Here is a 15,302-nt window from a genome sequence, read left to right on the forward strand (position 1 = left end):
ATTTTCAATTCGAGAGAAGTGATTCTTCTTTCAGATTTCTAACATTCTTATTAAGATTTTTGCTTTTTTGGAGAGGTTTGGCGGATTTCGCTGTCTGATAATGGAATGTCCCATTCATAGAAAAATCCTAATTGTGCACGTGCAATTAAAGCGATTAGATAAGAACTGACCTTCAAATCATGTCATACTGTAAAAACTGTAATTGAAGCACATGTGCTTATAATTTTCAAAGGGATAGGTTCCAGTTTTTCAAGCTGCATTTTGCAAGCCTGATGACAAAACAATTTTTACGCTTTAATTGTTTATGCTTTAATTTTTGCGCTTTAGTTACAGTATTTAAATCCCGTAACTTAATTATTTAATTTCAGCTTTAGCTTGGTAAATATACTGATTAATATTAGTTAGTAATAATATAAACTTGGAATGATTTCCACACGGCGGAAAATATAACTTTTTTTTAAAATCAAGATTTGTCAGGCGAAATTTGTTTCTTTTGTTGTTTTCTTTGCAAACCTTGCTTTGAACGATCGCGATATCGCTCTTCATTTCAATAAATAATTTTCCCTACAGTACTTTGCAGTTTGAATTCGATGCGCCTTTAAATATCGTATCGAGACCCGGCTTGCCGCGTGGCGCTCATTTTTGTCATTCTTTTTTTTTATCACCCGGTAAATATTCTTTGTTTTTTCCGCATTTCTTCAACCTTTTCCAATTTCCTTTCAAATTCATCAATTTTTGTCTGTGGAACTACAAACTATTTATTATTAACGAAGTTATGGGGTTATTCACCTCTGGAAAACGTTTTTTTCCTCAATTCATTTACCGGAAAAACAATTTTTTCCGTTTTTAGCCGTTTTTTCCGGCAAATGAATCGAGGGAAATACGTTTCTTCCGGAGGTGAAGAACCCCATTAGGCTGTTTCCAGTTCTTTGAAACATTTACGGCTTTTGCTGATTTTTAGTGTATATCGAGCGCTCCTAAAAATCAGCTGTTTCCCTCTTCAAAGCGGTTATTTATCGTTTCATTAACTCTGCCCATGCCGATCACTCCACTTTTTTAACATTTCTGCGCATTTCTCAGTTTTTTTCTTTCCCAGCTTCTATGTTCAATGAGCGAGTTGTAGCTAAGCTATAGTTCTAAGAAACTTTGCTTCTTCGCATGTGTTTTGCTCTTCCTCTTTTACTTTGTTCCTCTTTCCTCTTTTACTTTTTCCATTTTCAGAAGACATGCCAATTCAAACTGACATCGTTGGAAAGTGGAACTTCGTCTCGTCAGAGAACTTCGACGAGTACCTCAAGGAGGTTGGAGTGGGATATCTCGTTCGAACTGTGGCCACCAAGACCAAGCCGACTCTCGAGTTCGCCGTCAAAGGCGACGAATGGACCATGAATTCGAACTCCACTTTCAAAAATTACACCATCACTTGGAAGCTTGGAAATGCTAAAGACGAGAAGACCGCTGATGGACGTGACGTGAGTTTCTTGCTAATCCACATATAAAAAACAAACAGTCGGTTCCACTTTAACCTCACGTTCATGTTTGTCCTCTATTCAAAAGCTTTTTCTATTGAAATCGTTTTTCAGGTTTCCAGCGTCTTCAACATTGAGGGAGACAAGCTCGTTCAAGTTGAGACCGGGAAAGGAGGAGGAAAAGACTCGAGAATCGAGAGATACATCGAGAACGGAAAGCTCGTCATCGTCTGCACCAGCAACGGAGTGAAGTGCACTCGTGTCTACGAGAAGGCGTAAAGTCGAGCATTAATGTTTTTAAAGTATATATTGTATTCTATTGCCCCCGGTAACAGTACCTACCCCATATTTTATCAGCTCCTCTTTATAAAGTTTATTTAAAAGTTTAGCGAATTTACCAAACGACAAAGAATAGTTTCCAAAAAAGCCTCGAGAATCATATTAAAACATTTTTAAAAAAACAAAAGCTTATGCCACCAGAAATAACAATCTCAATTGAGAATGAACCGAATTACTATTAACAATATCAGCTATCATTTTTGCGGAAAATGCCGTTTAAAGTCCAGGAAATTCGACATCATCCAAGAAGAGTTCGTAGCATGTCGGGCATGTTCGTTTTTCTTGGAACCACCGACGAAGGCACTGAAAATTAACGTTAATTTCCAATTAATTGTTCATTCCGAACTTACATGTGAATGAAAACGACGCCTGCAGTTAAAACACTTCATCGTATTATTCAGGTTCAACATTTCTTCCAAACAAATAAGACATTGTTTGTCTTCAATTTCTTCTGGTGCTCCTAGTGGCCTTGCTTCTTTCAATTGAACTGCAGTTGCACTGCGTGGAGCTGAGACATCTTGAACACTTTGGTTTCTTGGCAAACTGCCAGAGCTCGATTGTTGAGAACTAAAACGGCTTTCTTGTGGTACCTTGTCTGACTTGCTTACAACGACTGAAGGCACTTCCGAGGGATTTTTTGATTGAAATGGTGCATACTGAGGATAGGATCCACTCTGCATACTATTCTTAAGTTCTTGAATTGTCTTTTCCATCAATTGATTTCCATCAGCGAGTCCAATTTTGACATCAACAAGTCTGAAAGCAATTCATTGAATTTAGATTTTTATTTCCAAACTACACTACCTCTTCGTTTCTTCTCTCTCGTTTTCGAGTTCCAACTCCAATTGTTTCAACTCTTCAATAGCATCTCTCTTGAGGAAAAGTCGTTCCAAATTGTTCTCTAGTGCACTAATCCGACTGTTTTCACTGAAAATAGATTAATTAAAACTGCAATATATAAAGGAGACTCACCTCTTTATTTCATTAGACAATTGAGTGCTTTTCCGGTTCCAATTGAGTTCAAGATTCTCGGAATTATCTTTTTTCCTGAACAGAATCATTATGATTTTACTGAAAAGTAGCCGCTTTCTTACGCTGCCAATGTCTTTCTATTTTCAGCCTCCTTCTTCTCCATTTCTTGTATTTCCTTTTTCAATTGTATCATCTTTTTCAACTCGGTTTTTTGAGCGGCGCATCTTCTAGAAAGAAAACACTATTTATGTTTAGTTTTGTTTAAAAGCATTTATGATTTCTTGAAAGAATGTATGTTTAACTCGCCTCTCTAGAACTTTTAGATGTTCATCTTTTGTCTTAATCTGATCATCCAATCCCTCTTTGTCTTTCAGAAGCTCCTTCTCTTTCTTCTTAGCTTCTTCTAATCTCTTATCACTTTTCACTAGTTTCTTTTCCAACATGACTGTCTTGTTCTGATTTTGTAACATTTCTTCATTCGCGTTATTCATCTTTTCAGTGTTATAGAAACAATCTTCACATCCAGCTACTTCCGGTGATGTTGAACTATCTTTTGTCTGTTTTTCTTCTGATTTCTGAGTGCGTTTGTCCTTTCGCGAAGCATTTTTCCTACTCATTTTCTAAAGCTTTTTATTCAATTGATGTCAGTTTTGGAAGGGAAAGAATGTATAAACCTGAGGAAAGTATTAATACGGTGTGAACCGTAATGGCTATTTAAATACAGAACATGTTTTTCAAAAGTTCAAAAACAAGTGGAAATATTTTATTCAATAGCCAGAAGTAAGTAAGAATGCATTAATAATGTCTTCAGATCCAACTGTATTTTCTCAATCTGAAAGTGAGTTTCTTCCAAAAGTTCTGTCAGGATTATTCAAGTAGGTGTCCAAATTCGGTAGCTCAGGGAGTTCAGCCATAGAATCTTCATTGCCATTCTGAAATCTCGATGATTATCTGCAGAGTTACAACGGGCCGAGCCGAAATCAGAATCTCTCCGCTCCCGAAAATTTACTCGTCAGAGTTTGAAGGGATTCTGTGCTCAATGGTAAGTTTCACGAAATTCTTGTTTTTAGTGAAATTTTAGATTATAGAACTTGGGGTTTTGAAAAAAATTAAGAAAAAATTGTTTTGAAAAAATTTTAGTGAAAATTAAATTCAAATTAAAATACAGGCCGGCCCGAAATTTGGCAGATATGATCTTTATAAGCTACAAAAGTTACCTGAATACTTGCAATATTCTGATTCAAGACGTTCATGTAAGCAGTGAAATCTGCTTGGAAGTCTTTCAATTTATTTGCAATATGATTCCTCTTTTCCTCGTCGTCAGTAGACAGCATCAGACTGAAATAAGAAAACCAATGGCTTATTGAGGGTTAGAACTTACATATGAACAAAATTTTCTGTTTTTTTCAGAGAGTCTTCTTTCACCAGAGTTGCTTTTTTCTCTTCTAACAATTTCAACATATTTCTCATCATTGTGGAAAGATGAACCGGATGAGGTACTGACTGTTGTGGAACAGAAGAAGATGTGGATGGTTGATCATTCAAATTCAGTTTTGACGAGAATTCCAACTGTTCCAAGAGAGAATGGTAAATGATCTCTTTCTCGTGATTTGAATTTTCGAGATCTCTGTTCCTCTCACGAAGTCTGTAATCACGTTTAGAATTAAACATGAGTTGATAGTTTCTCTTACTGTTGATTTTCATGTTTTTTCCTGGCGATTTCAATTTTCACTTGCTGTTGTCGATGTAACACCTCTTCTAACTCAGTAGCTCCAAAAGCATTATTTCCTTCAACAAATTTCTCGATTTCTCGATTTAGATTTTTGGTTGCTTGTCTTTTGCTGGAATTATTATTGCATGAAATGATTATTTTACTGTTTTGATTAGCTACCTGTTGAGCTCTCTTTTCAGTTTAGTTTCTCGTTGTTGGAATTCAGAAGCTGATTCTTTGGATTTGTTTTCTTGACTGTAAAAAGCGATCAACGTCTATATCAGGCTTCAATAAAACGCTTACATTTCTATTTGATTTTTCAATCTATTTAAGTTCTCGTGCCTTCTCTCCAGTTCTTTTTTCAATTTCTCAAGTTCTTGAAACTCCTTTTGTTGTGTATTCAACTGTCTGAAAGATTTTCTTATTTAAAAAACAAAAAGAGAACAACTCACTTTTCAAAATTTTTAATGAGATTCTCTTTTCCAGATAGCTCAATTTTCTTTCTCTCCTGTTCTTGTTTCTCTTTTTCTGATTTTTCTTTAATTTGGAGAATTTGATCCTCATTCGATATCACTCTCTCATCCAATATCTTGATATTGTTTCGTTCAAGATTCAATTTTTCATTTATTTTTTGAAGTTTTTCTTTATTTTCAATACACGGTTGACAATTGAAGTCAATTGGAGACGATGCTCGATCCGTTGATTCAATTATTCTCTTCGCTGGTACTTCCTTCTTGAGACTTTTCAATTCAGTCTTGGACTCCACAACTTCTTCAGTCTTTTCCACTTTCGGAACATTATTTTCATTATAATGTTCTTTCATCCCTTGTCTAGCTGCTTCTTGTCTTGCTATTCTTTTCGTGACTGCCGTTGAACGGATGTTATGCATCAGTCTGATTGATCTGTTCTCCATATCATAATAAGCTCTTCCCATCGACTCTTTCTTCCGCTGGCGGATCAGTTTTTCTCGTTCATTTTTATTATGAATCAGCCACTCATGAGAATCTAGTTTATCTGGAAAAAAACTCGAAAACTATAGAACTTTTAGTCCATTTTTAAGTTTTTATAATTTTTTCTCCCATTAGAGTGGGGTTAAATTATAAACACGGATGAAAGAACTCACCAATTTCACACGGCTCAGCAAACCAAAGCGTTTCAGCCCACGATAATTTCGACTTGTCAACACTCCAAAGGACATACTGAAAATATGGAAAAATAAGAACACTACTAGGAATCTATTTCTCACCGACAAATCCTTTTGATCTACCCAATCGAGAAATGGAAGTTTGAAATTCAGAGCTTCCCACATTCGATGTTTATGCTCTTTTATCTTTTCATCATCTCGGTGAAAAAATCTTCCACTGATTTCGAGTAGAATCAGGAATCGAGCTCTCCAGGCGGTGATGTAGGAGTTGTTAAGAATTTGATCAGCATGGTCAGATTTTTCGTAATCGTGGCTATCGAATTTAAGTGCTTGGAAGTCCAGAATATACTCATACAAACTGATTGGTTGTTTGAAATGAGTAGAATAATACTTGTCCATAATTCTCTTCTGAGTGGTTTGAAGTTTGAAAAAGCAGTGATTTTGCAAATTCTTGATCTGATCCGTTACAAAATCACTACGATAGTAAACTCCCTGAATACATTTTTGGTATAGTTCAATTTTTTTAGATCGACATACTGTTTCATGTAAGTTGTTTGCTTCCATAAAAATAGCAATTTCGCACATGAGACTAATTTTGCACTCACGTCCATGTTGAGGACACTCGATACTCATATCCAAATAGCAAATGACAGATTGAAAAAGTTGGAGAATAGTCTGGTTTGGATCCTGCACAAGATGAAACATTTTAGGACTTCGAATGGCCAACACAGATTCGCCCATGTCCAGTGGCATTTTGAACATTACTGAAACGGCGTATCCAATGTCTGGTACTATCTGAAATATATCATATAGGTATTATTACAATGGCCATTTCAACTTACAGTTATCAATCGCTTGTCAATATTGAAGTCTTCTAATACTTCTTTTAAATCATCCAAACTCATCGTTTCAAAAAACATTTTTTGTTTATCTGATTTCAGAATGTTGCTGTCTTCCCATTGTTCGCAGTACTTAGAAAACTTGTCTGAAAACGTTTGGCCTGTAGTTGATGAGTATTGGAAATGAAACGTACCGGTGTAACTTTCAATATCAATTTCTTGTTGTTGTAAGATAACTCTAACTATATCAAATACTTCATCCACAAACACACGCGAATTTTCTTCTTCTTTGAAAACAGTTGCAGAGAATGTTCGAAGATAAATTTTACGTTGTGGTCTAGACTCCATACTCTCACGGAGATATTTATCGTACGAGTTGTTACATGTTGCAAGAGATTTCACGTCTTTCACATCGAGTAAATAGAAATCGGTTCCTGAAAAACTCTTTATATCGAAATATCATCTTTTTCGCAGTTTACCATTTTCTATCTGCTCATCAATTTCATCGTTACAAGTTGAAACCAAATCGTAATTGCTCACAAGATTGACTCCATTCGGCAGAACCATTTGTTGATCGAGCTGCAAATTTTATTCGAAAAAACCACCATGATTGAGAACTATAACTTACCGATGATCTGTGTGCTGGATTCTTGACTTTACGCGCCAGCAAACGTACATCTTTCAGCATAAAACGGTTCCATTTTGTGTTTTTATGTGTCTGACAATACTTGCAAGGAGTCCAAACTCGATGACATGATTTGTGTTTATGGATGTAGACTGCCAACTGGAAAAATCAAAAGACTTACAAATATTATGCCGAACTAAACAAGAAAATCGGCTTCTCTTCGAAGAATCACTAACCTTTTCATACTTTTTCATGATACATATCAATTGACATTGTTCCACCGCATCGAACAAATCACAAGTTCTAAGAAATTCTCGTGTTTTTAAAGAGTCAATTCTTTTGTAAACCATTTCGGCATAGCCGCCAATGTCGGGAAACTCGAAATGAAGACCCAAATGAACAAGTTCATTCTTCAAGTTTTGTACAGTAAAGCCATCTTTTTTTGCATTTCTGACATCTTTCTGCACTGATCTTTTGACTCTCGAAATGTAAGACTGGAATTTGTTTTTGATAGTTTCTACGGTCGACTGATTGAAGAAGTGTACTTCCTGAAAAAAACCGGCTATTGTATTTTTCATACAAATTAAAACTTACCGGAACATGGAAATACTCATCTAGGATTTCTGTGAAGATTCGATTCAGCATGATTCCTTCTTTCTTTTCGTTTTCAGTTCGTTGAAATAGTTTGTAACCAAGTATGAGTTCACGAAGAAGTTCAAACAAAACATCACTTGCCAAAGTACAATGTTCTACATTGGTAAAACTGATAGGAACTGCTGCATGTTTGGCTCGAAGTACAGGAGTTTTGATGAACTGAAATTGTAAATAAGAGACATTCTTGCATTCAATTATGACATTCAACAATGGCATTTCATCTGGGAGACTATTAAAACTTTTTAAAACTTACTGTGAGACTCTCAATTTCTTTTCCAAGTTTTGATTTGAATGTTTTGAAATCGATTGTGAAGAAACCATTCACTTCCGGACGTCCGTCATAGTATGATATGTATCGGCTGCTTCCGAATTTTTCGAGCATCTTTATACCACCAACTTTAAATACTTCCAGTACCAGTAAAAACTTATGCCCATAGTCTTCGAACAATCTCAATTTTCGGTTTAACTGGAAAATTTGTTTGAATGAAGCTTTCAATGTATGAACACACCTTTTCTTCAGAGGGTAAAAACCAGGAAGGACGTGCAGTGATCACTCTATTCAGACTTTCAAGTAATGCCTTTGCCAGTCTAAAACTCGTCTTCCAAACCTCTTGTTGATACTTTGTTGGTACTTCCTGATATATTCTGTCAACCAGAAGTCCAGTGTACTCGTTTTCGTAAGTATTGTTTTCGAACAAGTTTTTCCATTGATAAACAACTTCTTCGACGGTTCCTGCATCTACTTTTAAACAGTAGCCAGGGCTTTCATTCTGTAAATTTAGCTTATAATACTTTTCAGTTTCTCAAAATCATTACTCACATCACGTAATTCGTTGAAAAAATCAAGAAAGTCTTTCCCAAGGTTTTCGAGCAGCGATTCATCACACTTCACAAATTCGTTGCAATTTTGTATTTCTTTCCAATGCGTTTTCAATCCAAGAAAGAAAATGTATCCAACCAAATTTAAGCTCTGAAAAAAGAAACATGATAAGTTATTACTTTCATTCAATCTCACCTCGGAGTCAGATGTCTTCAATGGCAGATTTTGAATGAGTACGAACATGTCATGTTTGGACACATAGTGTTTACCGTCCGTCCCGCTATAGAGAATTGGTTTTGTCTGAAATAAAACAATTGACATTCATCTTATCTCAATTATGTTCATCGATTTATCAATAACAAGCAGCTTACATTCCAACATTCCAATGCATTCGTAGTGAACCTGCTTTGTGAATTTTGAAAATTTCGATAAATTTTCAGATTATGAGCAAGTTCTTCGGCACTACCATACATTCCTGGAATAGAGTTATCATTATTTCAATAAATCAGAGTATTCTCTTACTCAGACGATGATTCGATTTGTTGAACAGTTCTTGAAGCCGTTTCACAACTCTTTCATCATTACTATGCATTAGTGCCTGCTGTACTTCAATATAGTGGTCGCTCCAAAACTGAAAGTTTTAAAATTGATGATTCTCAAAGCATTTTATAATTCTCACGTTTGATAGAATATAACTTTTTGCAATTACCATAAGAAAATTATCAGAAACGGGAGGATATTCTGATCGGAAGACATTCGGAAAATCAATCATTTTGCACAACCCTGAAAACACTTTAATAAATCGAACGTTGTTAGTAGTTTACAATACATATAAAATGAAGGTATTGAAGTCACAGGTAACACTAATATAATGCATGTGAAACAGAATAATTCGAATAACAAAAAAGAGAGAAAGTGTTCAATAAAATCAGTTTCTTGTAGATCACCACCAAATATCTCGAAAGATGCTGTTGTTGCTGGGAAACTCAAACATCTGCGACAGTGAAATTCTATATTGAGTTCCGTTCCCAAGGTCTTCTTGGTTTTTTTTACTTTCTAAAATTTGAAAAATTCGAGAAATTATCTTACTTAAAGTTTGTATAAACCTAACATTCCTTAAACATTTGATATCAACTCAATATTCCAATTAAGACAATTTCAAGTAAGAAAGAAACGAATCCCACAGCAGAAACATTTGAATTCTCTGTCTTCGAAAAACCGCGTGTTCTTTCGTTCTCTGTTCTCTCCTGTTATCACGCTCTCACTCTTTTCAATACTTCTCTGTACTCTCTGTTCATCTTTAACGTTTTACTCTTACCCTGAATGATGGTTCAAGACTATCGAAAAGTTTCTAGAAGGAGTGGAATTGGTTCGAATGGACTAAAGTTATGAATCTTGAAAGAGGGGTCCAAGGAAGACATTTGTTACTACTTTCTTCAAGAAGAACAGTGGCCCAATGCGAACGAGAAATCTATAATCTCTCTGTTTCTTTTGTGTAATGTAAACATCATCAGTGTGTCAACGTCTTCATCTCATAAATAATACCCACAACTACCGTACTGCCTATTGTCTCTCTTTCCCCACTGCCTATTGAAATACGGGAGATTCACCAAATCAATTTATTATTTTCAAAAGATCTTCATGATTTCAATTAGATTTTGAAGTCTTGCTTTTAAGAAAATTTCAACCTTACAATCATCTTTCAACTATCTGGTCTTTAAAAAATATCAATTCATGATTCAATTGGTTAGTTTTCAAAATATTAAACTTACACAAATTGAAAAAAAAAAGAAAAAGAAAAAAAAGCAATGATTATTGAAAACCGTTCAAAAGTATCTCTCAATCGTGATTGAATTCTCGATGTGATGCAATAAACAAATAGAAAATAGGGACGATCGAAACATATGTCACACCAGACACCGACACATTCGATGCCCTCTTCTTTCTTTCTTTTGTTCTTTTTCATTCTTTCAAATTTCGCGCCTTTTCTCAACCTTTTGGATTTGGAAGTTTTTCACTTGTTTCAGAAGTCTTCTATTAAAAAAACCAAATTTTTCAGTGAATGGAAATTGACAAGAATTCTCTTCGTATTTCCTCTGCATCATTGGGAAAAATTGCATTGCACTATTTTTCTCACCTGGTAAGAATTCAAAATGAAAAAAGTTATTCAACTTGAAATCTTTTTTTCAGAACCGTAAGAACATTGACATCAGGGAATTTAATGTATTTGAGAAAGATGAAATCGAAGATGATGGTGAAAAAAACGTGAGATTCATTCTGAGAAGATATGCGTCCCATCTCGGTTGGTTGATTGTATATTGTTGCCATAGATTACAACTTTTCTTCAGGAATGTATGGAAGTTCGAAAGAACTCACAGAAAATCTTCATATTTTCTCGAATTTTCCTCAGAATGAGGAATTTTTACAAATAGACAGAGGGGGGCCCTACAGCGTAAGTATTTGAAATGTAGTCGTTGTTAAAATGTGCACATATTTTCAGAATGATCTGGAAGCATTTGAAGGAACAGATGGTCAAAAATACATTCATAAGCAGGATATTTTCTTGTATCTTCAGAATCGACTGATTCTCAAAGAACCACGATTGGTACAATAGAATTTTTCACGCTTTCAAATAACTAAATTGAAATATTTACAGAAAAAAACAATTCCAAAAGAGATGCTATGTTTATTCTTGAAATCACAAGAAAAGAAGGTCAACGAAGGTTGTGAATTCATCAGATTTGATGAAAAAACGTTTTGCTCTATAGACAAGGAACTTGATGAAATCATTAGAAACTTGAAAAAACTTCCACGTCTTTGTAGGCCACTGTCACTCAAGAAATATGAGTGGAGACACATCTTTGATCAGTTTAAAAAAGTACTACCAGAAGCTCTTGTTGATGTAGAACAGGCTTCATTAGCAGGAGCAGTACGAATTGCATTTGAAGAAATTCCAACGAATAAGAGAACAGAAGACTGGCAATTGTTTTATACAATCAGTGCATCTCTGGTTAGAGGTCTGCATAGCCTCATGAGAGGTCACCCAGGACTGTTTCTTCCCGCGAAATCATCTGTAAGTTGAACTCCGTATACTTTTAAAGAAAATATATTATTTCAGAACAAGACGGTTGTTAGACTTTTCGAAGACGGTTCCCAGAAGTTTGTCATCCGCTTCGAACTGGAACAGGCGATGTCTTCATTGAATCCTCGTGTCCGGGTGACAGATGTTTTTGACAGGAATCGAATGGAATGTACGACTTTGGATGAAGCAAATGAGTTTTGTAAGAGTCACCAAATTGAAATAACAAAACTTTCAGTAAGTATCTAGTCTTTCTTTTCAAAATTCACAAAGACTCATTTTCAGTTTGTGAAGATTCCAGTCAAAAGAGCCAAACATCGTGCTGTTCCTATTCTGACGCCCTACAAATACCATTGCATACTCTCTATTGACGTTCTCTTCGAGTTCTTGAGAGATTTTTATTTTGAACGATCAATCTTTCATGGAACCCCCTGCGGTTCACCAATGGTCATTCATATAGTTGGGAAATTGAATACATTTTTTGACACATCTTTTGTAAGTTGATTCAGAATAATGCAATGATATGTTAATTTGTGATTTCCAGCCATATCGGTACTTATCATCAATCGGCAGTGCACATCATCTGGATGCAGCTTTCGATATTAATTCGTTTGGCAACAAAGCTCATCTACACATCAGAGATGTGGGATCAAATGGTTTCTCGGTCGAAGAATTAATTGATGAGATAGAATATTTGGGATTCGATTCATCCTTCCCAGAAATCTTTTCACATGTTGATATTGCCTACGAGGAAGTTCTAAAAAACAAAAGAGAGCATTTCCTTCGTAAATGTGATATGTATGATGCTATTGAGCATTGTCTGCACCTCTGTCTCTTCAACCGTTTTCCAAACGTGAGCTATTTTTCATTTAATTTCATACATTTGAAAATTTCAGATGGCTGAATTTCTTCATATCCAAAAAGCATGCCATCGAATTGTTGGATACAACTGTGAAAAATGTAGTTCCGAACATGCAAAGAAGCAAGATCAAAGATCAATCGATGTATACGAGTTACTGGAGAAGAATATGTTGAGATGTAAAGAAGAAAAAGAAAAGAAGGATATGGAGGATAAAATAAAGGCAGAAGAACTGGCAAACTCAGGTGGGGAGAGTAAAACATTGAAGATAAAAAACAAGAAGAAGGCAAAAGTTGCTTCACAAGTAGTTGCGACTGGATCTCAACAAGGTTCGGATGTGAGCCTTGCAGCCGGAATCATGGAATGCCTAAATTTGAATACCAATATAGTTGAAGAGAAGAACACAGAATCGGCGGACGAGAAGAATGGGAGTCAAGGAAAAGCTGCTGAAAACTCAGATCATATTGAAATGACCACAACTCCGGGTGAAGGATCATCAGCAGGACCCAGTTCATCTAGTTCTCCATCAAATGAAAATCATGTGCAGGAAGATGATAAACCTGTTCAAGATAATCATCAAAGTGACCCAATTAATTCAATAAAATGGTGCATTAAATGCCATCGAACAAGTTTGAAATGCGATGCAGCTAAGGAAGAGTTGAAATCGGCAAACAAAAAAATAACAGATTTGAAGAAGGAATTGTCAGCATTTCAAAGAAGAAACACGGAGAAATCAACAACTATTTCAGAGCAAGAGCTAGTCATCAAGTCATTAGAAGCGTAAGTTTCGAAGTCATTCGATGTTGCATTCATTGTTTTTTAATTCAGAAAGTTAAAAATCGCTGAGGATCTCAATGAGAAAAGCAATATTGCCAAAACAGCTGAGCAAATTAAGAAGAATGAGGCAAAACTTCTAGAGAAAGATGAAATAATTGCACTTCTGCAAGAGTAAGATATTTCGTATTCTTCCCATATTTCAACTTCTCACAATTTCAGAAAGCTAAAAGTTACGGAACACCAGAATGAGCAGAGAGAAGAAACAATTTCTAACCTTCTGAACGAATTACAATCAGCATCTGCTGGAACTTCTTCTGACATTGTTGTAGTGAAGGAACCATCGAAAAACGCTTCATCACTTTCTGAGGAATTGAGTAATGAACTCTTCTCATTATTCAAAACAAGAGGAACACTTTTGAATGCAAATCTCATTCACCAAGCAACGGATTCAGTCAACAAGTGAGTATCCATCAAGAAAACATGTAAAATTTCTTGTTCTTTTCAGGTTGTTGCTTCTGACAGAAAAAGAACCGATTAAGCGTCGCGCGAGGATCGAACTGAAGAAATTCCATGATGCTTACAGAAATTATATGAGAGCAATTGAAGAAAATATTGAAACCATACAGGCAAGGTTCCGCTTGATCTGAAATTTATTATCTTCAATGTTTCAGAAAAATCCAAAAATAGAGAAATCTGCATTGAAAGCACTTCCTGACTATCCTCAGTTATCTGATGATTTCACAAGAATTTACGACGAAGCTGTTCAAGAGAAGAATGGAATTCCAGATACGGAATGTGTCATCTGCATTCACAGTATGGGACCTGAGCATAAATTGTGCAAGTGCATCAGTTGTAAAAGATCTTATCACACAGCGGTAAGTATATTCTCGTATCAATCAGTTTGAGAACGATATTTTCAGTGTGCATTGGGATGGTACAGAACCAAAAATGAATGTCCGGCTTGTGGAAACCTGTATCTAAACCCAAGGAACCTTCCTACTGTATAAATGAAACCTGTATGATTTGGTAACATGCGCAATTAAGTTTCTATTTCGTGTTTTATTTTTTCGTTTTTCCATAATTGTGTTCAAAAAATATCTTTCCAGCTCAATAAAGTTCTCATAACCGTAAACAAAGATGGTTTTGTTTACCTTTTTCATCTTCTTCCTTTTCTTCATATTTTTTTTCGGAAAATACGATCATCACAGTTAATTTGTTTCGATTGTGGCATCAAAACCGATATGCATTTATGAAAGTGCAGATGAAATAACGAGATTCAGAGTGCAATAGAAGCCACGCGCGTTCGAAGTGTAATGTAAAAAAGACAATGTGAAACAGAGGAGACGGAGAAGGTGCCAGATGAATAACCTCTCGTTTTCTTTCTTTTCCTAGAAGACAATCACGTTTTGTTTTTCTCCGCAAAACAGTGCTTGTTAGCTGGTTTTTGCTTGTTTACAGTATCTAATTTCTGTTGAAACTTTGTCAGATAATGTTTTGTGGTCCTTAAAAAGTAATTTTTTAACAGAAAGAGAGAAGTGGTGTTTAACAAATTGAACTCTCGAGATTAATCCAATTTTCGAACTCATATTTAAAATAGTATTTTACTATTTTCTTTTTAGGAACGTTTTATAGAATGGCAGCGGATATGGAAAACGAAAACGGGATTAAATTTGAAATACGCATGCAATTTGCGTTACAGTATCTACCAAAGGAAGTAAGTCCATAATTTCTTATAAAAGCAATCGACTTTGAGTTCAGTTTCTTCAAAATCTGGTTTGGGATAAGTTCAAAACACAATCAGTTATTGGAAATGGCACTGATTCTATCGGGTTATTGTTCGAAGGATCTCAAGAAATGAGTGAGTTTCCTTTGGAAGTTTGGCAACGGAATGGTTTTTTAGAAATGTATGGAGATCCAGAAGAACTTCGACAAAACTTATCAATCTACAGCAACTTTACAGGACAGCAACATTGTTTTGATTATTCAATAGATGACTCTTATCAAGTACGGATTC

At 35.4% G+C, this 15,302-nt stretch overlaps 3 protein-coding genes across 3 annotated transcripts; 1 reads left to right on the plus strand and 2 right to left on the minus strand.

The window, feature by feature from the left end:
• Nucleotides 1–1,226: 1,226 nt before the first annotated feature.
• Nucleotides 1,227–1,748, plus strand: GCK72_018471 (uncharacterized protein; the record flags this gene model as incomplete). Its single annotated transcript, XM_003114452.2, has 2 exons — nucleotides 1,227–1,472; nucleotides 1,584–1,748. 2 exons carry the CDS (start codon nucleotides 1,227–1,229, stop codon nucleotides 1,746–1,748), a joined length of 411 nt encoding a protein of 136 aa, XP_003114500.2.
• A 276-nt stretch (nucleotides 1,749–2,024) lies between these two features.
• On the minus strand, nucleotides 2,025–3,397 carry GCK72_018472 (uncharacterized protein; the record flags this gene model as incomplete). Its single annotated transcript, XM_053732571.1, has 6 exons — nucleotides 2,025–2,111; nucleotides 2,159–2,564; nucleotides 2,613–2,735; nucleotides 2,781–2,855; nucleotides 2,903–3,007; nucleotides 3,087–3,397. 6 exons carry the CDS (start codon nucleotides 3,395–3,397, stop codon nucleotides 2,025–2,027), a joined length of 1,107 nt encoding a protein of 368 aa, XP_053581484.1.
• Nucleotides 3,398–3,607: 210 nt separating this feature from the next.
• On the minus strand, nucleotides 3,608–9,345 carry GCK72_018473 (uncharacterized protein; the record flags this gene model as incomplete). The annotated part of the gene is made up of 23 exons (XM_053732572.1): nucleotides 3,608–3,712; nucleotides 3,998–4,118; nucleotides 4,162–4,425; nucleotides 4,472–4,621; nucleotides 4,672–4,746; nucleotides 4,795–4,899; nucleotides 4,944–5,505; nucleotides 5,615–5,690; nucleotides 5,738–6,127; nucleotides 6,173–6,430; nucleotides 6,478–6,620; nucleotides 6,669–6,908; nucleotides 6,954–7,053; nucleotides 7,103–7,258; nucleotides 7,336–7,647; nucleotides 7,694–7,912; nucleotides 8,007–8,219; nucleotides 8,263–8,523; nucleotides 8,574–8,723; nucleotides 8,769–8,873; nucleotides 8,945–9,048; nucleotides 9,096–9,204; nucleotides 9,253–9,345. The coding sequence occupies 23 exons, from the start codon at nucleotides 9,343–9,345 to the stop codon at nucleotides 3,608–3,610; spliced, it is 4,311 nt and encodes a 1,436-aa protein (XP_053581485.1).
• Nucleotides 9,346–15,302: the final 5,957 nt, after the last annotated feature.

Source organism: Caenorhabditis remanei, chromosome V (genome assembly GCF_010183535.1).
Source record: "Caenorhabditis remanei strain PX506 chromosome V, whole genome shotgun sequence".
Lineage (NCBI taxonomy): Eukaryota > Metazoa > Nematoda > Chromadorea > Rhabditida > Rhabditidae > Caenorhabditis > Caenorhabditis remanei.